At 48.1% G+C, this 26049-nt stretch overlaps 1 protein-coding gene across 1 annotated transcript in view; it reads right to left on the bottom strand.

The window, feature by feature from the left end:
• The window catches only part of LOC142313112 (uncharacterized), a 210917-nt gene that overhangs the window by 121500 nt on the left and 63368 nt on the right, over window positions 1-26049 (bottom strand). The window contains 4 exon segments of the mRNA XM_075352097.1: window positions 16918-16943; window positions 25210-25706; window positions 25790-25940; window positions 26035-26049. The exon segment at window positions 26035-26049 is cut by the window's right edge and continues 127 nt beyond it. Coding sequence (XP_075208212.1) covers window positions 16918-16943; window positions 25210-25706; window positions 25790-25940; window positions 26035-26049 — 689 coding nt within the window.

Genomic DNA, 26049 nt, shown 5'->3' with positions numbered 1-26049 from the left:
GAAGGGGGGGGAGAGAGGGTGCGATGCTCTGCCTGTGGGAAGGGGGGGAGAGAGGGTGCGATGCTCTGCCTGTGGGAAGGGGGGGAGAGAGAGGGTGCGATGCTCTGCCTGTGGGAAGGGGGGGAGAGAGGGTGCGATGCTCTACCTGTGGGAAGGGGGGGAGAGAGAGGGTGCGATGCTCTGCCTGTGGGAAGGGGGGGAGAGAGAGGGTGCGATGCTCTGCCTGTGGGAAGGGGGGGAGAGAGAGGGTGCGATGCTCTGCCTGTGGGAAGGGGGGGAGAGAGAGGGTGCGATGCTCTGCCTGTGGGAAGGGGGGGAGAGAGAGGGTGCGATGCTCTGCCTGTGGGAAGGGGGGGAGAGAGGGTGCGATGCTCTGCCTGTGGGAAGGGCGGGAGAGAGAGAGGGTGCGATGCTCTGCCTGGGGGAAGGGGGGGGGAGAGAGAGGGTGCGATGCTCTGCCTGGGGGAAGGGCGGGAGAGAGAGAGGGTGCGATGCTCTGCCTGGGGGAAGGGGGGGGGGGGAGAGAGAGGGTGCGATGCTCTGCCTGGGGGAAGGGGGGAGAGAGAGGGTGCGATGCTCTGCCTGTAGGAAGGGGGGGAGAGAGAGGGTGCGATGCTCTGCCTGGGGGAAGGGGGGAGAGAGAGGGTGCGATGCTCTGCCTGTAGGAAGGGGGGGAGAGAGGGTGCGATGCTCTGCCTGTGGGAAGGGGGGGGAGAGAGAGGGTGCGATGCTCTGTGGGAAGGGGGGGAGAGAGAGGGTGCGATGCTCTGTGGGAAGGGGGAGAGAGAGAGGGTGCGATGCTCTGCCTGTGGGAAGGGGGGGGAGAGAGAGGGTGCGATGCTCTGCCTGTGGGAAGGGGGGGGAGAGAGAGGGTGCGATGCTCTGCCTGTGGGAAGGGGGGGAGAGAGAGCGTGCGATGCTCTGCCTGTGGGAAGGGGGGCAGAGAGGGTGCGATGCTCTGCCTGTGGGAAGGGGGAGAGAGAGAGAGGGTGCGATGCTCTGCCTGGGGGAAGGGGGGAGAGAGAGGGTGCGATGCTCTGCCTGGCGGAAGGGGGGGGAATGCAATGCTCTGTCTGTGGGGGAGTCGCAGAGCAGCACCCGGCGTCCCTGTTGTCTTTTCCCGTTAGAGGCATGGAGCGGGGGGATAGATCCAGGAGGAGGGGATTGGAGCAGTCACTATATATAAGGGAAGCCCATTGGATATTAAAGCTGGAGCCAGAGATCACAAAGGGCTGAATTCCACAATGATCTGTGACTGATACTGATGTGTTTATTAGCAGGTGATTATCAGCGCATTCATTATACACAGTTTATGGGAATTTGTGGCATTATTATTATTATTATTATTATTATTATTATTACTAATTATTGGTCATTTTTCTTTATAGAGTTCGGGGCAATGTCGGCTCCACAGAGAATTCTTCCTCATCCACTGAATATGAAGGTTTCATCTATTGGAGAGAATCCCACAAGTGACATAAGAGGATATCTCTGTGTATATTCTCTGTACTGTGTATTATATGGGGTGTACTTATATATTCTCTGTGCTGTGTATTATATGGGGTGTACTTATATATTCTCTGTGCTGTGTATTATATGGGGTGTACTTATATATTCTCTGTACTGTGTATTATATGGGGTGTACTTATATATTCTCTGTACTGTGTATTATATGGGGTGTACTTATATATTCTCTGCACTGTGTATTATATGGGGTATACTTATATATTCTCTGTACTGTGTATTATATGGGGTGTACTTATATATTCTCTGTGCTGTGTATTATATGGGGTGTACTTATATATTCTCTGTGCTGTGTATTATATGGGGTGTACTTATATATTCTCTGTACTGTGTATTATATGGGGTGTACTTATATATTCTCTGCACTGTGTATTATATGGGGTATACTTATATATTCTCTGTACTGTGTATTATATGGGGTGTACTTATATATTCTCTGTGCTGTGTATTATATGGGGTGTACTTATATATTCTCTGTGCTGTGTATTATATGGGGTGTACTTATATATTCTCTGTGCTGTGTATTATATGGGGTGTACTTATATATTCTCTGTACTGTGTATTATATGGGGTGTACTTATATATTCTCTGTACTGTGTATTATATGGGGTGTACTTATATATTCTCTGTGCTGTGTATTATATGGGGTGTACTTATATATTCTCTGTACTGTGTATTATATGGGGTGTACTTATATATTCTCTGTGCTGTGTATTATATGGGGTGTACTTATATATTCTCTGTACTGTGTATTATATGGGGTGTACTTATATATTCTCTGTACTGTGTATTATATGGGGTGTACTTATATATTCTCTGCACTGTGTATTATATGGGGTATACTTATATATTCTCTGTACTGTGTATTATATGGGGTGTACTTGTATATTCTCTGTACTGTGTATTATATGGGGTGTACTTATATATTCTCTGCACTGTGTATTATATGGGGTGTACTTATATATTCTCTGTGCTGTGTAGTATATGGGGTGTACTTATATATTCTCTGTGCTGTGTATTATATGGGGTGTACTTATACATTCTCTGTGCTGTGTATTATATGGGGTGTACTTATATATTCTCTGCACTGTGTATTATATGGGGTGTACTTATATATTCTCTGTGCTGTGTAGTATATGGGGTGTACTTATATATTCTCTGTGCTGTGTATTATATGGGGTGTACTTATACATTCTCTGTGCTGTGTATTATATGGGGTGTACTTATATATTCTCTGTGCTGTGTATTATATGGGGTGTACTTATATAATGTTTGTATTGATGCTTCTTGTAATCTATCATTTGCTGGTGTCTTGGTGATGTGATGATTCGGTGACGGTGTTTGTTCCCCCCTCAGAGGTTGGGTGGGATTTATAAGTGGCCGCATTCACTTTGATATTGTCATGATTAAGAGCAGTCATCTGTGTGAGACGTGGTGATGGACAGGGTGTACTTTTTTTTCCCACTGTCTTTAATAAAGTTTCTTTTAACCCCTTCAGCCCCCAGCCTGTTTTTACCTTAAAGACCCGGCCATTTTTTACAATTCTGACCAGTGTCACTTTGACAGGTTATAACTCTGGAACGCTTCAACGGATCCTGACGATTCTGAGATTGTTTTTTCGTGACATATTGTACTTCATGTCAATGGTAAATTTAGGCCGATATTTTTTGCGTTTATTTGTGAAAATTTTGGAAATTTGGCGAAAATTTTGAAAATTTCGCAATTTTCAAAATTTTAAATTTTATGCCCATAAATCTGTGAGATATGTCACACAAAATAGTTACTATATAAAATTTCCCACTTGTCTACTTTATACCAGTGCAATTTTCGAAAAAAGAAAATTTCCGTTAGGAAGTTAGAAGGGTTCAAAGTTCATCAGCAATTTTTCATTTTTCCAACAAAATTTACAAAAAAAATTTTTTAGGTACCACATCACATTTGGAGTGACTTTGAGAGGCCTAGGTGACAGAAAATACCCAAAAGTGACCCCATTCTAAAATCTGCACCCCTCACACTGCTCAAAGGTACATCCAAAAAGTTTATTAACCCTTTAGGAGCTTTACAGCAACCAAAGCAATGTGGAAGGAAAAAAATGAAAATTTTACTTTTTTACACAAAAATGTTATTTTAGCCATAAAATTTAGCATTTTCACAAGGGTATCAGGAAAAATGCACCATAAAATTAATTGTGCAATTTCTCCTGAGTACACCGATATCTCATATGTGGGGGAAATCAACTGTTTGGGTGCACGGCAAGGCTCGGAAGAGAAGGAGCATCATTTGAATTTTTGAAAGCAAAATTGTCTGGAATAATTAGCAGACGCGATGTTGCGTTTGGAGACCCCCTGCGGTGCCTAAACAATGGAGCTCCCCCACAAGTTACCCCATTTTGGAAACTAGACCCCTCATGGAATTTATCTAGATGTTTATTGAGCACTTTGAACCTCTAGGGGCTTCACAAAAGTTAATAACTTTGAGCAGTGAAAATAAAAAAAAAAAAAAAATTACCATGAAATTGTTACTTCAACCAGGTAGCTTTTTTTTCACAAGGGTATCAGGAAAAATTGCAACATAAAATGTATTGTACATTTTCTCCTGAGTACGCAGATACCTCATATGTGGTGGAAATCAAATGTTTAGGCGTATAGCAGGGCTCGGAAGGCAAGGAGCAACATTTGACTTGTCAAACGCAAAATTGTCTGGAATCGTTAGTGGATGCCATGTTGTGTTTGGAGACCCCCTGAGGTGCCTAAACAATGGAGCTCCCCCACAAGTGACCCCATTTTGGAAACTAGACCCCTCATTGAATTTATCTAGATGTTTAATGAACACTTTGCACCCCTGGAGGCTTCACAAAAGTTTAGAATGTTCAGCCGTGAAAATATATATATTTTTTTTTTACCATGAAATTGTTATTTCAACCAGGTAGCTTTTTTTTCCACAAGGGTATCAGGAAAAAATGCACCATAAAATGTATTGTGCGATTTCTCCTGAGTACACAGATACCTCATATGTGGTGGAAAGTAATTGTCTGGGCACACGGCGGGGCTCAGAAGAGAGAGCGCCATTTCACAGCAAAATTGGTTGGAATTATTAGCGTACGCCATGTTGCGTATGGAGACCCCTTGAGGTGCCTAAACAATTGAGCTCCCCCACAAGTGACCTCATTTTGGATACTAGACCCCCATGGCATAAATCTACATGGATAATGAGCACTTTGAACCCTCAGGTGCTTCATACATTGAGGCATAAAAACAAAAAAGTACTTTTTTTTCCACAAAAATGTTATTTTAGGCTCAATTTTTTAATTTTTACAGGGGTATCAGGATAAAATGGACCGCAAAATTTGTTGGGTAATTTGTTCTGAGTACGATGATACCTCATATGTGGCAGAAAACCACTGTTTGGGCGCACGGCAGAGCTCCAGAGGGAAGGAGCGTCATTTGACTTTTTAAATGGAAAATTAGCTGGAATCGTTAGCCACACCATGTTGCGTTTGGAGATCCCCCTGATGTGCCCAAACAGTTGAGCTCCCCCACATGTGACCCCATGTTGGAAACTAGACCCCCCCCCCCATACAAAGAAATATTACTTTGGCAAAATAAAAAATACAGACGTCAGTAAAAAAAAATATATATATATATATATATATATATATATATATATATATATATATATATATATATGAGCGCCTGCAACTGACACTAAGGCAAGTGCCACACGTGAGAGCTATGCACAAATCTCGCAACGCATCACAGCCGCACACTCCTGTCTGGAAGAGAATGACCATGCCGGATGATGCGATGTGAGACTTGTGCATCGCTCTCATGTGTGGCACTGGGCTGACCCTTACAATATTCATTAAAAAATACTGTAGTTGACGATTACTACAGTATAATTTTACTGGCCCTAAACTAAGTTTATTTGTATTTCTTTCTTAGTTTACATAAAAAAAATTAGGACGCACGCACGGATGTGCTGCAAAAAGGGGGGGACTAGGTGGGATGGAAAAAAGATGGATGGAGGATAGAAGAGGGCACAATGGATGCAGGAGCGGCGGAGGATGGGAGAGGGGGCACGGCGGAGGATGGGAGAGGGCGTGGCGGATGGATGGGAGAGGGCGTGGCGGATGGAGGAGCGGTGGAGGATGGGTGAGGGCACAACGGATGCAGGAGCGGCGGAGGAAGGGGGGGCGAGGGGAAGGGTGGAAGGGGAGTGGGAGGTGAGATTGGGGATAGCTACCTTACAGGATGGATCTAGGCAGCAGGATTTCAGCAGATCCGGGAGGGAGGAAGGGGGCAGAGGATTAAGGGGATGGGAGAGAGCAGGCAGCAGATCAGGGAGGGGGCAGAGGCTGATGGGGGAGTGAGGTGTCAGATGCAGGGGCGCAGAGGCTGATGGGGGAGTGAGGTGGCAGATGCAGGGGCACAGCGGCAGATGGGGAGAGAGCGGCGGCAGATGGGGAGAGTGCGGCGGTAGATGCAGGGGCGGTGGAGCAGCTGATGGGGAGAGTGCAGCGGCTGATGGGGAGAGTGCAGCGGCTGATGCAGGGGCGGTGGAGCGGCTGATGGGGAGAGTGCAGTGGCTGATGGGGAGAGTGCGGCGGCAGATGCAGGGGCGGTGGAGCGGCTGATGGGGAGAGTGCAGTGGCTGATGCAGGGGCGGTGGAGCGGCTGATGGGGAGAGTGCAGTGGCTGATGCAGGGGCGGTGGAGCGGCTGATGGGGAGAGTGCAGTGGCTGATGCAGGGGCGGTGGAGCGGCTGATGGGGAGAGTGCAGTGGCAGATGCAGGGGCGGTGGAGCGGCAGATACAAGCAGGCAGCAGAAAGAAAGCAGCAGCGTCAGATGCGGGGGGGGGGGGGCGCAGCGTGAGGAGAGCAGCGGCGTCAGATGCCCCCATGCATCTGACTCCGCTGCTCTCCTGCCGCTGCTCTCTTACTGCTGAGTAGCGGCGTAACATGCAGGAGCGAAGCGGAAAAGTAGCGGCGTCACGTGCAGGAGCGCAGCGGGAGAGCAGGGGCGAAGCACATGGAGCAGGGCAGCGGTGGATCGGGGGCTGTGACTCACAGATGGGCACCCGCAGGGATCGCTCTCCTCAGATTCCACGGAGGGAAAAGCTAAGGAGAGCGATCTCCTACAGCGAGCTCACCCGGTCCCAGATGCACGGTGCTGCTTGGAGAAATCGGTCACAAGGCCGATCTCTCCAATCAGAGCTGGAGGCGGGTACAGTAAAGCTCACTGAGCTCCAGCCAATGGCAAGTGCTGAAGCTGCACTGACATAGTTGGATTTCAATGCTTCAGCCATTTTCAATGGCTGAAACATAACACTGGCTGTGATTGGCTGAGCGGCGTTCGTCAGCCAATCACAGCCTCTGTAGGTCCGGGAAGGAGACACCACCCTTCCTGAGATCAGGTACAAGTCCTCTCCTTCCCGAATCTACAGTTTTTTAAAACCGATCGCGGTGCCCGGTGCTCTGGTGCCGCGATTCCGCCATGACGGATGTATCCGTCATGGGTCTTTAAGTACCAGGGCACCATGACGGCTAGATCCGTCAAAGGTCGTGAAGGGGTTAATTAAGCTGTTTCTGGATTTCCTCTCTTCTATGGGGTCTCATAGATTCTACCATCACTAATTTAGGACTTAGTGGCAGCTATGGGCTGCTATTAACTCCTTATTACCCCGATTACCATCACACCAGGGCAATCAAGATGATCCAGGTAAAGTGCTGGGATTGTCACATCTAATGGATGCAGCGATCCGGGAGGCTGCAGGCTGATATTTTTAGGCTGGGGGGGCAGCCTAATAACCATAGGCCTCCCCAGTCTGAGAATTCCAGCCACCAGTTGTGAGGCTTTACCTTAGCTGGGTATCAAAATTGAGGGGACTGCACGCTGTTATTTTACTGTACAATATAGACCCACCGGCGGCTGTGATTGGTTGCAGTCAGACAGCTGTCAGTCAGTGTGGGGGTGCATCTGACTGCAACCAATCACAGCCACCAGTGGGCAGGGGAAGCCGTGAATATGTATGATCCTAATGAGCGGCCCAGGAAGAAGAATGAGAGGCCGCAGGAGCAGTGTGACAGCCGCGCCGGTGATCGGTGAGTATGAAGTGCTTGCTCCTACCGCTTTGTGCCGGATTCTGGTCCCCATAGATTTTTTATGGGGACAAGCATCTGACCAGACACCGGGGATCAATCCCCCGCTGACCTGGAGCCAGCGGGGGATTGATCTGCCAGTCCTCCAAAACACAGAAAGAAGTGACATGCTGCTGCTTTTTCATTCCACAAAAACTGCAAGGAACAAAGAAGCGACGTGTGCACAGCCTGTCTGAGTTCTCATAGACTTTGCTGGGGAAGACAATGCATGCAGTTTTGGGCAACAAACCACCAAAAAATGTGGCAAAATACGCAGCGTGCGCACAGGGCCTAAAGATGGAATTGCTGTTCGTTAACTTCCCAGACCTGTGACAGTGGCCGGTGTGTAATGTGTGGCAGATGGACAGGAGGTATGAGAATGGCCTCTGACCGCACCACAGCCTTAGCTCTTCATTTTATTACCTGGCCGGTGTGTAATGTGTGGCACATGGACAGGAGGTGTGAGAGTGGCCTCTGACCACACCACAGCCTTAGCTCTTCATTGTATTACCTGGCCGGTGTGTAATGTGTGGCAGACGGACAGGAGGTATGAGAACGGCCTCTGACCGCACCACAGCCTTACCTCTTCATTTTATTACCTGGCCGGTGTGTAATGTGTGGCAGATGGACAGGAGGTATGAGAATGACCTCTGACTGCACCACAGCCTTACCTCTTCATTTTATTACCTGGCATAGCACTACTCACTAGTGATTGATGGCCCTGACAAGTTATGAAGCATTGAACGACCGCCCTATTACACGGAATACATTGCAAGCTGCGGTCAGACACATTTCACCTATATGATGATTATGGCAGCTTGTACATCATTGTGAATAGATTTATTTCATAAAATAACCACTTTAAAGGGAATAAACCTTACATAGCAAAGTTTGTAATAGTGAGTTGAAAGAAAAAAAACATCTGCAAAGGGCGCCCTGCAACTAAAGGTCTTGTCCTGATTAACTATTCATTAATTTTTTTTCTTTCCTTCGACTCCATGTGTAACACAACAAGAAACTTTAGTAACGTTCAGAAGTGTCTTCATCAAGACATTGGTCTCTTCCAGCCAATCACTGACCTCAGCAACTCGTTCCAGCTACATCGGATGAGCCACGGAGATCTGTGATTGGCTGCAGCAATGTTGATGTGATGTCACAGCCAAACAGCATAGAACATCACCGCAGTGAAGACGGTGCTCAATCTGGTTTGGGGGTGTACATTTACACCTCGTGCAGAATTATTAGGCAAGTTGTATTTTAGAGGATTATTTTTATTATTGATCAACAACTATGTTCTCAATCAACCCAAAAGACTCATAAATATCAAAGCTTAATATTTTTGGCAGTTGGAGTGGGTTTTTTTTTAGATTTGGCTATCTGAGGAGGATATCTCTTTGTGCAGGTAACTATTACTGTGCAGAATTATTAGGCAACTTAATAAAAACCAAATATATTCCCATCTCACTTGTTTATTTTCACCAGGTAAACCAATATAACTGCACAAAATTTAGAAATAAACATTTCTGACATGCAAAAACAAAACCCCAAAAAATGAGTGACCAATATAGCCACCTTTCTTTATGATGACACTAATCAGCCGACCATCCATAGATGCTGTCAGTTGCTTGATCTGTTTACGATCATCATTGCATGCAGCAGCCACCACAGCCTCCCAGACACTGTTCCGAGAGGTGCACTGTTTTCCCTCCCTGTAGATCTAACATTTTATGAGGGACCACAGGTTCTCTATGGGGTTCAGATCAGGTGAACAAGGGGGCCATGTCATTATTTTTTTCATCTTTTAGATCTTTACTGTTCAGCAACGCTGTGGAGTAGTTGGATGCATGTGATGGAGCAATGTCCTGCATGAAAATCATGTTTTTCTTGAACGATACCGACTTCTTCCTGTACCACTGCTTGAAGTTGTCTTCCAGAAACTGGCAGTAAGTCTGGGAGTTGAGCTTCACTCCATCCTCAATTCGAAAAGGTCCACAAGTTCATCTTTGATGATACCAGCCCATACCAGTTCCCCACCTCCACCTTGCTGGCGTCTGAGTCGGAGTAGAGCTCTTTGCCCTTTACTGATCCAGCATCTGGCCCATCAAGAGTCACACTCATTTCATCAGTCCATAAAACCTTTGAAAAACCAGTCTTAAGATATTTCTTGGCACAGTCTTGACGTTTTATCTTATGTTTCTTGTTCAGAGGTGGAGGGTTTTCAGCCTTCCTTACCTTGGCCATGTCCCTGAGTATGGCACACCTTGTGCTTTTTGATACTCCAGTAACGTTGCAGCTCTGAAATATGGCCAAACTTGTGGCAAATGGCATCTTGGCAGCTTTACGCTTGATTTTCATCAATTCATGGGCAGTTATTTTGCGCCTTTTTTGCCCAGCACGCTGCTTGCGACCCTGTTGGCTATTTGACATGAAACGCTTGATTGTTCGGTGATCACGCTTCAAAAGTTTGTCAGTTTCAAGACTGCTGCATCCCTCTGAAAGACATCTCACAATTTTGGACTTTTCAGAGACCGTCAAATCTCTCTTCTGACCCATTTTGCCAAAGGAAAGGAAGTTGCCTAATAATTAAGCACACCTTATATAGGGTGTTAATGTCATTACACCAGACCCCTCCTCATTACAGAGATGCACATCACCTGATTTACTTAATTGGTAGTTGGCTCTCAAGCCTACACAGCTTGGAGTAGGACAACATGTATAAAAAGCATCATGTGATCAAAATACTCATTTGCCTAATAATTCTGCACACAGTGTATTTGCACAGTCAGTGTTTGCAACGTTTTGGAAGTAGCGTGTTTGTTTGCATACAGAATGCTGCGTTCTACAGTACAAGCACAGTGGATGGATTTATAGAAATCTCTTGCCCACGGTGCTTCTTTTCTCTGCTCCGTAAACTTACATGTGGCGCAGCGTTCCAAGCTGCAGCATGTCAATTTATGTTCCTGTGGCCAGAATGTTCTCCATAGGGAGAAAAAAGCAAAAGTTGGTAGCACACTGAACCCTGATAGTAGGCGCGGACTGCTGCATTCTCCTGCAGAGCACACTCACATTTCCACAGGCGGGCTGACACTGCGTCAGCTGCTGTACATGCAACCTAAGAGCTTACTTTGTAGTCTTCCATATCACTTAGTCAATGTGAAAAAAAATAATGTGAACACTTTCAAATCTAGTACCACTAATATACTAATCGCATACTGATAGATGACAGACTGAACATGAGTCAACAGTGTGATGCAGCAGCAAAAAAGACAATCACAATTGTGCAATGTATTTACAGAAGCACAGATAATAATAAGTTTTATTTCTATAGCGCCAACATATTCCACAGCGCTTTACAATTCAGAGGGGACATGTACAGACAATATGAGAATACAAAATAACAAAATTAAGATAGCAGGAGGAGTGAGGGCCCTGCTCGTAAGCTTACATTCTATGAGGAAATAGGGGAGACACAAAAATTGAATGGGGGGAGAAAAGCTTGTCATATATGGTCCAGCCATCGATCACGTGAAGTAATTATCACCCTCTACTCCTCTTTGGTCAGACCTCATCTGCAATTCTGAGCACCATGTCTTAAAAAAAAGACAGCAACAAATTGGAGCAAGTTCAGAGAAGAGCAGCCAGAATGGTGACTGGTCTATAAACTGTCCGATGAGGAATGGTTACAGGATTTGGGAATGTTTAGCTTGAAAAAAAGAAAACGGAGAGGAATCTTAATAGCCGTCTGCAAATATCTCAAAGGCTGTCGAACTAGGGTTGACAAGGACAAGGAAAGAATAGAAGCAATGGAATGAAACTGATTGGGAAGCGTCACAGATTAGATTTTGGAATAAAAACCTTTTGACAATGAGGGTGATCAATGACTGGAACCACAAGAGGTAATGAGTTCCCCTTCAATGGAAGACGTAAAAAGGAGACTGGACAGACACCTGTGTGGGATGATATAGTGAATCTTGCTTTGAGCAGGGAGTTGGACCTGATGACCCTGGAGGTCCCGTCCAACTATAACATTCTATGATTCTACTGCAGATAATCTACAGATACAGTAGAATAAATCCCAATTGGCATGATGACATGGTTTTTAGCCAAGTGTGTCCATTTTAAAAACACCCCTAGGGACCTGGTCCTTTAGCCCACTAGAGTTTAGCATTTTCATAGCGAGCAGGCTAAATCCCAGTGGGCAGAAGGACCTGGTCCATTAGATCACTAAGTCTTGTATTAAAACAGTTATTGGGACCTGGTCCTTTAGCCCACTAGGATTTAGCTTTCGCATAGAGAGCAGGCTAAATCCCAGTGGGCAGAAGGACCCAGTCCTTTTTCCCACTAAGAATTGTATTAAAACACTCATTAGGACCTGATCCTTTAGCCCACTAGGAATTAGCTTTCTCATAGAGAGCAGGCTAAATCCCAGTGGGCAGAAGGACCTGGTCCTTTTGTCCCCACTAAGAATTGTATTAAAACACTCATTAGGACCTGGTCCTTTAGCCCACTAGGAATTAGCTTTCTCATAGAGAGCAGGCTAAATCCCAGTGGCCAGAAGGACCTGGTCCTTTTTCCCACTAAGAATTGTATTAAAACACTCATTGGAACCTGGTCCTTTAGCCCACTAGGATTTAGCTTTCTCATACAGAGCAGGCTAAATCCCAGCGGCCAGAAGGACCCAGTCCTTTTTCCCACTAAGAATTGTATTAAAACACTCATTAGGACCTGATCCTTTAGCCCACTAGGAATTAGCTTTCTCATAGAGAGCAGGCTAAATCCCAGTGGGCAGAAGGACCTGGTACTTTTTTCCCCACTAAGAGTTGTATTAAAACACTCATTAGGACCTGGTCCTTTAGCCCACAAGGATTTAGCTTTCTAATAGAGAGCAGGCTAAATCCCAGTGGGCAGAAGGACCTGGTCCCTCTGCCCACTGGCAAATAGCTGGCTCTGGATAGAGAAAGCGAAATCCCAGTGGAAGGATCCATTAGATCACTAAGTCTTGTATTAAAACAGTTATTGGGACCTGGTCCTTTAGCCCACTAGGATTTAGCTTTCTTATGTAGAGCAGGCTAAATCCCAGTGGGCAGAAGGACCTGGTCCTTTTTTCCCACTAAAAATGGTATTAAAACACTCATAAGGACCTGGTACTTTAGCCCACTAGGAATTAGCTTTCTCATAGAGAGCAGGCTAAATCCCAGTGGGCAGAAGGACCTGGTCCTTTTGTCCCCACTAAGAATTGTATTAAAACACTCATTAGGACCTGGTCCTTTAGCCCACTAGGAATTAGCTTTCTCATAGAGAGCAGGCTAAATCCCAGTGGCCAGAAGGACCTGGTCCTTTTTCCCACTAAGAATTATATTAAAACACTTATTGGGACCTGGTCCTTTAGCCCACTAGGATTTAGCTTTCTTATGTAGAACATGCTAAATCCCAGTGGGCAGAAGGACCTGGTCCTTTTTCCCACTAAGAATTGTATTAAAACACTCATTAGGACCTGGTCCTTTAGCCCACAAGGATTTAGCTTTCTAATAGAGAGCAGGCTAAATCCCAGTGGGCAGAAGGACCTGGTCCCTCTGCCCACTGGCAAATAGCTGGCTCTGGATAGAGAAAGCGAAATCCCAGTGGAAGGATCCATTAGATCACTAAGTCTTGTATTAAAACAGTTATTGGGACCTGGTCCTTTAGCCCACTAGGATTTAGCTTTCTTATGTAGAGCAGGCTAAATCCCAGTGGGCAGAAGGACCTGGTCCTTTTTTCCCACTAAAAATGGTATTAAAACACTCATAAGGACCTGGTACTTTAGCCCACTAGGAATTAGCTTTCTCATAGAGAGCAGGCTAAATCCCAGTGGGCAGAAGGACCTGGTCCTTTTGTCCCCACTAAGAATTGTATTAAAACACTCATTAGGACCTGGTCCTTTAGCCCACTAGGAATTAGCTTTCTCATAGAGAGCAGGCTAAATCCCAGTGGCCAGAAGGACCTGGTCCTTTTTCCCACTAAGAATTGTATTAAAACACTTATTGGGACCTGGTCCTTTAGCCCACTAGGATTTAGCTTTCTTATGTAGAACAGGCTAAATCCCAGTGGGCAGAAGGACCTGGTCCTTTTTCCCACTAAGAATTGTATTAAAACACTCATTGGAACCTGGTCCTTTAGCCCACTAGGATTTAGCTTTCTCATACAGAGCAGGCTAAATCCCAGTGGCCAGAAGGACCTGGTCCTTTTTCCCCACTAATTGTATTAAAACACTTATTGGGACCTGGTCCTTTAGCCCACTAGGATTTAGATTTCTTATGTAGAACAGGCTAAATCCCAGTGGGCAGAAGGACCTGGTCCTTTTTCCCCACTAATTGTATTAAAACACTTATTGGGACCTGGTCCTTTAGCCCACTAGGATTTAGATTTCTCATAGAAAACAAGCTAAATCCCAGTGGCCAGAAGGACCTGGTCCTTTTTCCCACTAAGAATTGTATTAAAACACTCATTGGAACCTGGTCCTTTAGCCCACTAGGATTTAGCTTTCTCATAGAGAGCAGCCTAAATCCCAGTGGCCAGAAGGACCCAGTGCTTTTCCCTACTAAGAATTGTATTAAAACACTCATTAGGACCTGGTCCTTTAGCCCACTAGGATTTAGATTTCTCATAGAAAACAGGCTAAATCCCAGTGGCCAGAAGGACCCAGTGCTTTTCCCCACTAAGAATTGTATTAAAACACTCATTAGGACCTGGTCCTTTAGCCCACTAGGATTTAGCTTTCTCATAGAGAGCAGGCTAAATCCCAGTGGCCAGAAGGACCCAGTGCTTTTCCCTACTAAGAATTGTATTAAAACACTCATTAGGACCTGGTCCTTTAGCCCACTAGGATTTAGATTTCTCATAGAAAACAGGCTAAATCCCAGTGGGCAGAAGGACCTGGTCCTTTTTCCCACTAAGAATTGTATTAAAACACTTATTGGGACCTGGTCCTTTAGCCCACTAGGATTTAGATTTCTCATAGAGAGCAGGCTAAATCCCAGTGGCCAGAAGGACCTGGTCCCTCTGCCCACTGGGAAATAGCCGGCTCTGGATAGAGAAAGCTAAATCCCAGTGGAAGGAGGGACCTGGTCCTTTAGCCCACTGGGATTTAGCTTTCTCTCTATAGAGTCGGCTATTTCCCAGTGGGCAGAGGGACCAGGTCCTTCTAGCCACTGGGATTTAGCCACGACCCTAGATATATGGCTGCTCTGTGCTTACAGGACCTGTGATGATGTCACATGGAGGGGGAGGAGTCAGGGGTCACATGATCAGTGTATGCAGGGCTCTGCTGTGCTGGTTGTCATGGTGCTGGATGAGGGGAAGTTTATGTGTGGGGTCAGGAGGGGTTTACAGTGTGGATGTAGCAGAGCCGTGTGTGTACGAGGTGTACGGAGCAGAGCCGTGTGTGTACGAGGTGTACGGAGTGGAGCCGTGTGTGTACGAGGTGTACGGAGCGGAGCCGTGTGTGTACGAGGTGTACGGAGCGGAGCCGTGTGTGTACGAGGTGTACGGAGCGGAGCCGTGTGTGTACGAGGTGTACGGAGCGGAGCCGTGTGTGTACGAGGTGTACGGAGCGGAGCCGTGTGTATACGAGGTGTACGGAGCGGAGCCGCGTGTGTACGAGGTGTACGGAGCGGAGCCGCGTGTGTACGAGGTGTACGGAGCGGAGCCGTGTGTGTACGAAGTGTACGGAGCAGAGCCGTGTGTGTACGAGGTGTACGGAGCGGAGCCGTGTGTGTACGAGGTGTACAGAGCGGAGCCGTGTGTGTACGAGGTGTACGGAGCAGAGCCGTGTGTGTACGAGGTGTACGGAGCGGAGCCGTGTGTATACGAGGTGTACGGAGCGGAGCCGCGTGTGTACGAGGTGTACGGAGCGGAGCCGCGTGTGTACGAGGTGTACGGAGCGGAGCCGTGTGTGTACGAAGTGTACGGAGCAGAGCCGTGTGTGTACGAGGTGTACGGAGCGGAGCCGTGTGTGTACGAGGTGTACAGAGCGGAGCCGTGTGTGTACGAGGTGTACGGAGCAGAGCCGTGTGTGTACGAGGTGTACAGAGCGAAGCCGTGTGTGTACGAGGTGTACGGAGCAGAGCCGTGTGTGTACGAGGTGTACGGAGCGGAGCCGTGTGTGTATGTAAGGGGTGGGCAGACCCCTCACAAAGAAGCCTAGTTAACCCGGAGATGTTATTAATAAAAATGTCTTATATTGTATGTATGTATATTGAGAGTTAGGGTACCCCCTAGTGGCCGGGTGGGACGGCTGTCACCACATTGGGAAGGAGGAGCCGGCAGTTTAGGAGGGAAGAAAGTGTGTGGCACAGGCAGTAGTCTCGGGGACTGGAAAGAAGAAGGAGCAGCCAGGGGCAGAGTGTGGCAGCTGAAGTTCAGGAAAGCCGGAGAGAACAGGAGCGGGCGGAACCTTGTAGGGTGAAGCAGTCCGGTGTGGGTCCGGGCTGTGGGTGGCCAGAAGTGGGAGCCGGGCGAAGAGGAGTAGTCAGGCAAGTCACCCACTTGAGGGGACGCTAGGGCAGGCTTTCCCTCAGCTAAAGGAAGCGCCACAGCATTGTGTTTTGTTACTGCCACGTGTGGAGACTTGCGAAGAATAAAACATGTTTGTTATTTGCATTGAACCATGCCTGAAGAGTATTTGTGCGCCGGACAACACCTGCACCACCACACTCTGCCCCAGCACAACAGCTCCTGTCCCCAAAGTGACGGTGGAACCAGGGGTAAGCCTGTCAGCAAGGGCCACGACTACAAGGCCGGAGGCACCCCTGGCACCCCGTTACATGTGGCGTAGTCGGCAGGATCCGGATCATATGCAAGGGGACCCGCTCCAAGAAGATGGAGACCAAGTGGTGCCAAGGGCCCTTGATCCGGACTTTCAGCGAAGATTTCCAGTCCCATGGTGGGAAGAAGAAACAGTGCCTGAGGCGTTGGACCGGGCACAAGATGGCGGCAAGGTGGCCGTCGTCTGTGAAGAAACAGAAAGCGCGCGAAAAATTGGCGCCAAAAGAAGAGCCTGGGGCTGGCCGGTGCCGAAAAAGAAGTTCGGAGTACTCCGCCCAAAGAGGGGAGGTGCCGGTCCCAGGGCACGAACAAAGACATGTACAGTGGGCGGTGTTGTAAGAAGAAAGAAGTGCCGCCGCGGAGGGGTCGATTTGTGGTGTGAGACTAAGGGTGGAGCATCCTCAAGAGCGGGAAAAGTGAGCCCGCCTCCACTTCCTCTAGTCTCGCCACTGACCCTGACGCCCTTACTGAGGACTTGTGCTGCAGAAAAAATGGAGAATTTGGACGAGAGCCGTCAGAAGCAGGTGGTGTCCGTGGAGGGATTCCCTGCCTACTTGCTGGCTGTACCCGGAGGACCGGGACAAGCCACAAGGGTGACTTGGCTCACAACGTGGGACGCGGAGACCGGTGCGACCACAACAGAGGTCCGGGCGACCTACGCCACCCAACTACCGTCGGGGAGCCGGATGCTGGGAGCCCCATATCCCTGCGCAGAGAGACCCCCGCCAGCCGCGGTGGGGTCTGAAACACCTAGTCAAACTCGGACTCCGGCAGAAGTATACGCTCGGAAATTGGAGAGAGACGACTGGGGTTTCTACTGGGATCCGGTGCTGCCGTCTCCCCTACCGACCCGAAGATCCCCGTCACCTGAGCCGGACCCAGTGCAAGAGCGGCTGCTTGTTGAAACCGTCGCTCGGGAGATCATGGCGGGTCCCCATGGCGAAGAGTTTGAGCGCCAGTATACCACCGGAGTGGTCGTCAAATTCAATCAGAAAGAAGGATATGGCTTTATCCGGGATGGAGAAACCGGCGACGATTATTTTTACAATCGCGTCAACCTGGATACAGAAGGCCTTCCGCAGCGGCTACATACCCTGTACCCAGGGGAAAAGGTACGATTTCTGAAGGAAGTGGGCTGCCAGGGCTTGTTTGCGGTGGGGGTGCATCGTACGCCCACCGAACAGGAGGCTGCCCAATGGCAGCAGGAGGTAGAATGGGAAGAGCACCAGGCCCGGCGACAAGCGCAACGAAGACCGGCGCTGGCTGAAGCCTCCCGTCCCCGACATACCTTAGCTGTAGCTCCGGCAGTCATGTCCGGGCAGAGTACCGACCCGGAGAAGGGAACCTCGCCGGTGCTGGCAATTAACCAGAATTAACCCATCCGATGATTGTTATGGGCAGCCCGCCACCGTCCCGCGCAGCGACCCCCTCACCTCCGTCAGAGACTGAGGAGCTCAAGCCGGAGGCTGAAACAGCGGAGCAGCTCACCAGTCATGAGCCTTTCCGGAGGCTGCGCCGATTACCCGGGCAGTCCCTGTCGGAATATATCCAAGCTCAGAGAGCCGAGTGGCAACGGGCCTACCACCCGGAATAGGCATCAAGACTGGAAGATGGCGGGCCTGTTTTGTTTGATGCCGGCGTGTTTAAGCCGGAGAAAGTTTTACGTTCAAGTTGCTGATTCTGGAGAGAGCCTGCTTGCTGGACTGAGCCAGGGGCTCCTCCGCGTTATTGAGAAAGAAGTTTCCGTGTTCCTGCGTTGACCACCAAAGACCGGGAGCGCTGCCAAGCCTCCGGGCACACCAAAGACCGGGAGTGCTGCTAAGCCTCGGGGCACACCGAAGACCGGGAGCGCTACTAAGCCTCCGGGCACACCAAAGACCGGGAGCGCTGCTAAGCCTCCGGGCGCTGGACAGGTTCGCAGTTGATTGAACATGTTTTGTGTGGTTTTAACAGTTGTAAGTTTAGATTGGAGCCTTGCCGGGAGGCTCAGGCTTAAAGAGGGGAGGTGTGTAAGGGGTGGGCAGACCCCTCACAAAGAAGCCTAGTTAACCCGGAGATGTTATTAATAAAAATGTCTTATATTGTATGTATATTGAGAGTTAGGGTACCCCCTAGTGGCCGGGTGGGACGGCTGTCACCACATTGGGAAGGAGGAGCCGGCAGTTTAGGAGGGAAGAAAGTGTGTGGCACAGGCAGTAGTCTCGGGGACAGGAAAGAAGAAGGAGCAGCCAGGGGCAGAGTGTGGCAGCTGAAGTTCAGGAAAGCCGGAGAGAACAGGAGCGGGCGGAACCTTGTAGGGTGAAGCAGTCCGGTGTGGGTCCGGGCTGTGGGTAGCCAGAAGTGGGAGCCGGGCGAAGAGGAGTAGTCAGGCAAGTCACCCACTTGAGGGGACGCTAGGGCAGGCTTTCCCTCAGCTAAAGGAAGCGCCACAGCATTGTGTTTTGTTACTGCCACGTGTGGAGACTTGCGAAGAATAAAACATGTTTGTTATTTGCATTGAACCATGCCTGAAGAGTATTTGTGCGCCGGACAACACCTGCACCACCACACTCTGCCCCAGCACAACAGCTCCTGTCCCCAAAGTGACGGTGGAACCAGGGGTAAGCCTGTCAGCAAGGGCCACGACTACAAGGCCGGAGGCACCCCTGGCACCCCGTTACATGTGGCGTAGTCGGCAGGATCCGGATCATATGCAAGGGGACCCGCTCCAAGAAGATGGAGACCAAGTGGTGCCAAGGGCCCTTGATCCGGACTTTCAGCGAAGATTTCCAGTCCCATGGTGGGAAGAAGAAACAGTGCCTGAGGCGTTGGACCGGGCACAAGATGGCGGCAAGGTGGCCGTCGTCTGTGAAGAAACAGAAAGCGTGCGAAAAATTGGCGCCAAAAGAAGAGCCTGGGGCTGGCCGGTGCCGAAAAAGAAGTTCGGAGTACTCCGCCCAAAAAGGGGAGGTGCCGGTCCCAGGGCACGAACAAAGACATGTACAGTGGGCGGTGTTGTAAGAAGAAAGAAGTGCCGCCGCGGAGGGGTCGATTTGTGGTGTGAGACTAAGGGTGGAGCATCCTCAAGAGCGGGAAAAGTGAGCCCGCCTCCACTTCCTCTAGTCTCGCCACTGACCCTGACGCCCTTACTGAGGACTTGTGCTGCAGAAAAAATGGAGAATTTGGACGAGAGCCGTCAGAAGCAGGTGGTGTCCGTGGAGGGATTCCCTGCCTACTTGCTGGCTGTACCCGGAGGACCGGGACAAGCCACAAGGGTGACTTGGCTCACAATGTGGGACACGGAGACCGGTGCGACCACAACAGAGGTCCGGGCGACCTACGCCACCCAACTACCGTCGGGGAGCCGGATGCTGGGAGCCCCATATCCCTGCGCAGAGAGACCCCCGCCAGCCGCGGTGGGGTCTGAAACACCTAGTCAAACTCGGACTCCGGCAGAAGTATACGCTCGGAAATTGGAGAGAGACGACTGGGGTTTCTACTGGGATCCGGTGCTGCCGTCTCCCCTACCGACCCGAAGATCCCCGTCACCTGAGCCGGACCCAGTGCAAGAGCGGCTGCTTGTTGAAACCGTCGCTCGGGAGATCATGGCGGGTCCCCATGGCGAAGAGTTTGAGCGCCAGTATACCACCGGAGTGGTCGTCAAATTCAATCAGAAAGAAGGATATGGCTTTATCCGGGATGGAGAAACCGGCGACGATTATTTTTACAATCGCGTCAACCTGGATACAGAAGGCCTTCCGCAGCGGCTACATACCCTGTACCCAGGGGAAAAGGTACGATTTCTGAGGGAAGTGGGCTGCCGGGGCTTGTTTGCGGTGGGGGTGCATCGTACGTCCACCGAACAGGAGGCTGCCCAATGGCAGCAGGAGGTAGAATGGGAAGAGCACCAGGCCCGGCGACAAGCGCAACGAAGACCGGCGCTGGCTGAAGCCTCCCGTCCCCGACATACCTTAGCTGTAGCTCCGGCAGTCATGTCCGGGCAGAGTACCGACCTGGAGAAGGGAACCTCGCCGGTGCTGGCAATTAACCAGAACATTACTACCCATCCGATGATTGTTATGGGCAGCCCGCCACCGTCCCGCGCAGCGACCCCCTCACCTCTGTCAGAGACTGAGGAGCTCAAGCCGGAGGCTGAAACAGCGGAGCAGCTCACCAGTCATGAGCCTTTCCGGAGGCTGCGCCGATTACCCGGGCAGTCCCTGTCGGAATATATCCAAGCTCAGAGAGCCGAGTGGCAATGGGCCTACCACCCGGAATAGGCATCAAGACCGGAAGATGGCGGGCCTGTTTTGTTTGATGCCGGCGTGTTTAAGCCGGAGAAAGTTTTACGTTCAAGTTGCTGATTCTGGAGAGAGCCTGCTTGCTGGACTGAGCCAGGGGCTCCTCCGCGTTATTGAGAGAGAAGTTTCCGTGTTCCTGCGTTGACCACCAAAGACCGGGAGCGCTGCCAAGCCTCCGGGCACACCAAAGACCGGGAGTGCTGCTAAGCCTCCAGGCACACCAAAGACCGGGAGCGCTGCTAAGCCTCCGGGCACACCAAAGACCGGGAGCGCTGCTAAGCCTCCGGGCGCTGGACAGGTTCGCAGTTGATTGAACATGTTTTGTGTGGTTTTAACAGTTGTAAGTTTAGATTGGAGCCTTGCCGGGAGGCTCAGGCTTAAAGAGGGGAGGTGTGTAAGGGGTGGGCAGACCCCTCACAAAGAAGCCTAGTTCACCCGGAGATGTTATTAATAAAAATGTCTTATATTGTATGTATGTATATTGAGAGTTAGGGTACCCCCTAGTGGCCGGGTGGGACGGCTGTCACCACATTGGGAAGGAGGAGCCGGCAGTTTAGGAGGGAAGAAAGTGTGTGGCACAGGCAGTAGTCTCGGGGACAGGAAAGAAGAAGGAGCAGCCAGGGGCAGAGTGTGGCAGCTGAAGTTCAGGAAAGCCGGAGAGAACAGGAACGGGCGGAACCTTGTAGGGTGAAGCAGTCCGGTGTGGGTCCGGGCTGTGGGTGGCCAGAAGTGGGAGCCGGGCGAAGAGGAGTAGTCAGGCAAGTCACCCACTTGAGGGGACGCTAGGGCAGGCTTTCCCTCAGCTAAAGGAAGCGCCACAGCATTGTGTTTTGTTACTGCCACGTGTGGAGACTTGCGAAGAATAAGGCTATGTGCGCACTAGAGATGTGAACTTTCTCAAGAAAATTTCTCGAGAAACTTCTGCCAGTGAAAGATTTCCGGACCTGCGGAAAAAATCCGCACCAAATCCGCATGCGTTTTTGCCGCGTTTTTGCCGCGATTTTGCCGCGATTTTGCCGCGGATTTGCCGCGGATTTTCCGCAGGTTGCTCCCTGCGGATTTTCAGGCTGTAAACTACAGTAGATATAAATAAAGCATGTTGAAAAAAACAAGAAAAAAAAATTATATTTGATGTCATTTCCTTCTTCTTCAGTCTCCATATTCTATGGTGTATTTATTCTCCATTTACTTCAGTCAAGATGCCAAGCAATGCACTTTCCTCACAGCTGCACACGCCACATTTCCAACTTCTTTTGCTGACCGTTGTCACACTATTACGTCGCCGTAGAGAACAGGTATAATTTTTTATTTTTCATTTTTATCATAGAAAAAAAACAATTTTTGACATTAATAATATAATTTTTTTTAGGCAAAAAAAAAAAAAATGTGGATTCATCCGCTTCTTGTGGCTCGGGAGACAAAAGGACATTTTAGAGTCCTGTATAATGATTTACGAAGGTAGTTTTTATTTTTTGACTATCTATTCATCTATCATTCTATCTATCTATCTTTTTATCTATCTATCCATTCCTCTATCTATCTATCTATCCTTCTATCTATCTATCTATCTATCCCTCTATCTATCCCTCTATCTATCCCTCTATCTATCTATCTATCTATCTATCTATCTATCTATCCCTCTATCTATCCCTCTATCTATCCCTCCCTCTATCTATCTATCTATCTATCTATCTATCCCTCTATCTATCTATCCCTCTATCTATCCCTCTATCTATCCCTCTATCTATCCCTCTATCTATCTATCTATCTATCTATCTATCTATCTATCTATCTATCTATCTATCTATCTATCCCTCTATCTATCCCTCTATCTATCCCTCTATCTATCCCTCTATCTATCTATCTATCTATCTATCTATCTATCTATCTATCCCTCTATCTATCTATCTATCCCTCTATCTATCCCTCTATCATCTATCTATCTATCTATCCTTCTATCTATCTATCCTTCTATCTATCTATCTATCTATCCTTCTATCTATCTATCTATCTATCCCTCTATCTATCTATCTATCCCTCTATCTATGCATGTATCTATCTATCTATCTATCTATCTATCTATCTATATCCATCCATCCTTCCATTTATCTATATATCTATCTTTTTGTATCTATTTATTATCTATGTATCCATCTCTCTTTCTGTCTGAATATATCCTTCTACCTATGTCTGTCTGTAGAAATCCTTTATCTATCTCTGTCTACATATTTATCTGTGTCACATTTTTTGATTTAGTCATTTTTTTTCCAGATTTCCAGAAAAGTTTACTTCGTTTTGTCGCTTGACTATTCCCGCCTTCGATCGTCTATTATCAATTGTACATTCTGATTTATGTTATGCGGATACCCGGATGAGGAAGTCAATTTCTGCTGAGGAGCGGCTGCTCATCACCTTGCGGTAATTATTTTTTAAAAATACTTTCAATTTTTTTTTTTTTTTTTAATTTTATTTGGGATCATGTGAAGAGTTCATTTTCATGCATGCAATGTTTCTCTTTGTATCTATTTCTAATTCTTTGTCTTTGTATTTTGCAGATTTCTGGCCACAGGAGAGAGCTACACATCCCTGCACCTTCAATTTCGGGTTGGTAAATCAACCATCTCTGAAATTGTGAGGTGCACATGTGGCGTGATCTGGCAGAAATTGCAGCCCATGGTGATGCCTTCCCCAACCGAGGAGACTTGGCTTCAGGTTGCAGCAGGCTTTCAAACTGTGGCCAACTTCCCCAACTGCATAGGTGCGGTCGATGGCAAACATGTAAGAGTGCAGAAGCCACCGCGATCAGGATCACTCTTCTTTAATTATAAGAAGTATTTTTCGGTGGTCCTCATGGCGGTGGCTGATGCACATTACAAATTTCTTGCCATCGATGTCGGTGCTTATGGCAGTACGGGGGATTCTCGTGTGTTGCGAACATCACAGATTGGACTGCAAGTTCTCCAGGATTGCGTAACGCTCCCAGCCCCACAACCTTTACCGGGCTCCACAGATCCACTCCCCTTTGTGATGGTATCGGATGAGGCATTTCCTTTATTGCCAAACCTGCTGCGCCCATACCCACGGAGGGGACTGGATACCCGGCGGAGGATTTTTAATTATAGGCTGAGTCGTGCACGCAGATATGTGGAGTGCACCTTTGGAATCCTGACTAGTCAGTGGAGGATTCTACACACAACCATCCAGTTAGAAACAGAAACCGTTGACACTGTGATTAAAGCCTGCTGTGTTCTCCACAACTATGCTCGAGAGTACAGCTCTCAGCAAGTTGAGGAAACACAGCAGGCCGAATTTAATCCAGTGATCAACGTGTCTTCGGGAAGACCAACTAACTCGGGTGTGTTGGTGCGAGAATCCTTCACTGACTACTTCATGAGTCCAGAAGGTGCCGTGCACTGGCAGTACTCCTGTGTCGGTGATGTGCAGCCGGATCAGCAGACACCCATGGGACAAGGTGAATGGCAAATGTGATGCCCCTGTGCCAGCAGCCGGCGCAGCTTGGATCCGGACCCGTGTGATGGCTAGAGGGATCCTCCAGACCTGTTGGTCACGTGGACACTACCGATGAAAAGGGGACGTTTTTGTACGTGATTTGCCGCAGACAGTCTGTGCATGTGATGTGCAGCCAGATCTGCAGACAGCAATGGGACATCTGCTGTACCCTTCATCTGATAGTGTGTTATGTATATACATTTTGCAATATGTATTTGTTTTTTCGCTTAAGGTAATATATGGACAAAATTGCTTGAATACCTTTTTGCCAAAAAATTTTTTTATTAAATTGAATTCCATGAAAAATTCTATGCATTTTTTTTCCTCCCCCAACCAACACATACATGTTTGTCAATTTAATTGTTTTATTTCAACATACAATAAAATTACATTACTGAAAAAGATATTCTTTAATGACAATCAATGACAAAACTGGGTGAGGACCTGAAAAGTTAAAAACATAAAAATCTTGAGTTTTCACCTGAGCTCCGCAGAGCAGCCTGACCTGACATCAAGTTGTGCAATACAATACCAATACAGCAGCTATCACAAGATATCTCATCAGCACCGTGGGCGGGGACTATCGCGCTCTGCATCGCTATCATTGGCTAGCGATGTCGCAGCGTGCAAAGTACCACTTCAGGCCATGCTGGACTCAGCAATTTTAGAATCAAAATTAAAAATTTGAACTTGGGTAAGTGTTCTGGGGAGTGCAAAACTTTTTACAAGCGATACAAGTCCTCCGTTACATAACCAAAAGAATCAGCCTGGGTGGAAGGGGCAGCTGCTTGTGAGTGGGTTTCATAATTTGTGTTACCTACTGCACCAGCTATTTGAGTTTGGGGATGCATATTATATGAATAAGCCATATTTGGTTGTGGAGGGAGGTTTCGAACAGGTCTATTTATTTGGGTGGGTGAAAAAGCATCCAGAATGAGATTAAGAAGGTCACCTACACGTGGATGTGGGGGGGGGCTTTTCAAAACCGTCAAAAAGGGCGCAGCAAGCCATCATACAGGCTGACTGCGTCTCTTTCGACATGTCAGAAAGCCGGCTGCCAAGACTGGCAGCAAATAAATCACACTTTGAATTTGGTTTAGAAGCAGAATTTTTAAGCAGGGACAAAGTCTCGCAGGTTAGCTCGTCGCACTGCTCAGCAACATTTTTGGCCACTGGAACTCCCTTTGCTTTCTTCCGCCGTAATGTCAGGTTTCGGGCTGACGCCGAAGAAGATGTTGATTGTGGCGGATCAGCATCACTGGCAGCGGATGTAAAGCTGAAAACACCGGGGTCAGTCCCTGTGCCAGCAGCAGGGATGCAGGGCCGTTTAGCGGCAGAAGCTGATGATGTATCCGCAGCCTCGGAGAAAGTTGTTTCTTCCACTTCGGTTGAACCTTCAGGCATTTCTGATGTGGAGTCATCATGCTCTACAGGCAAGAGGTTACCTTCTGTCCTATGATTGGAAAAGGGAAAAAAAAATGAATGTATTGCAAACAAAATTCGAATTTTAAATTTTTAAAATTCAAAAGTACTTACTGCCGTAAGCTTCTGCCCGTTAGTAAAAACTGTAGTTCATCTTCATAAAGAATTTTCCTTTTTTGTCCAGCAGATCCACTTTTGCTGGCCATTGGTAGATCTTTTGTGAAGCGGTCCTTCACAGACCTCCAGCGGTTCCTCACATCTTTGTCTGTAAAAAAAAACACAAAACATTATAAAAATAATTTAATCAAGATCTTGACAAAAAAAAAAAAAAATGTCATAAAAATACATTTTCAATTTACCAATTTGAACTTGAA

This window comes from Anomaloglossus baeobatrachus, chromosome 5, assembly GCF_048569485.1.
Source record: "Anomaloglossus baeobatrachus isolate aAnoBae1 chromosome 5, aAnoBae1.hap1, whole genome shotgun sequence".
In the NCBI taxonomy this organism is placed as follows: domain Eukaryota; kingdom Metazoa; phylum Chordata; class Amphibia; order Anura; family Aromobatidae; genus Anomaloglossus; species Anomaloglossus baeobatrachus.
This window is presented reverse-complemented; position numbering and strand designations above follow the sequence as displayed.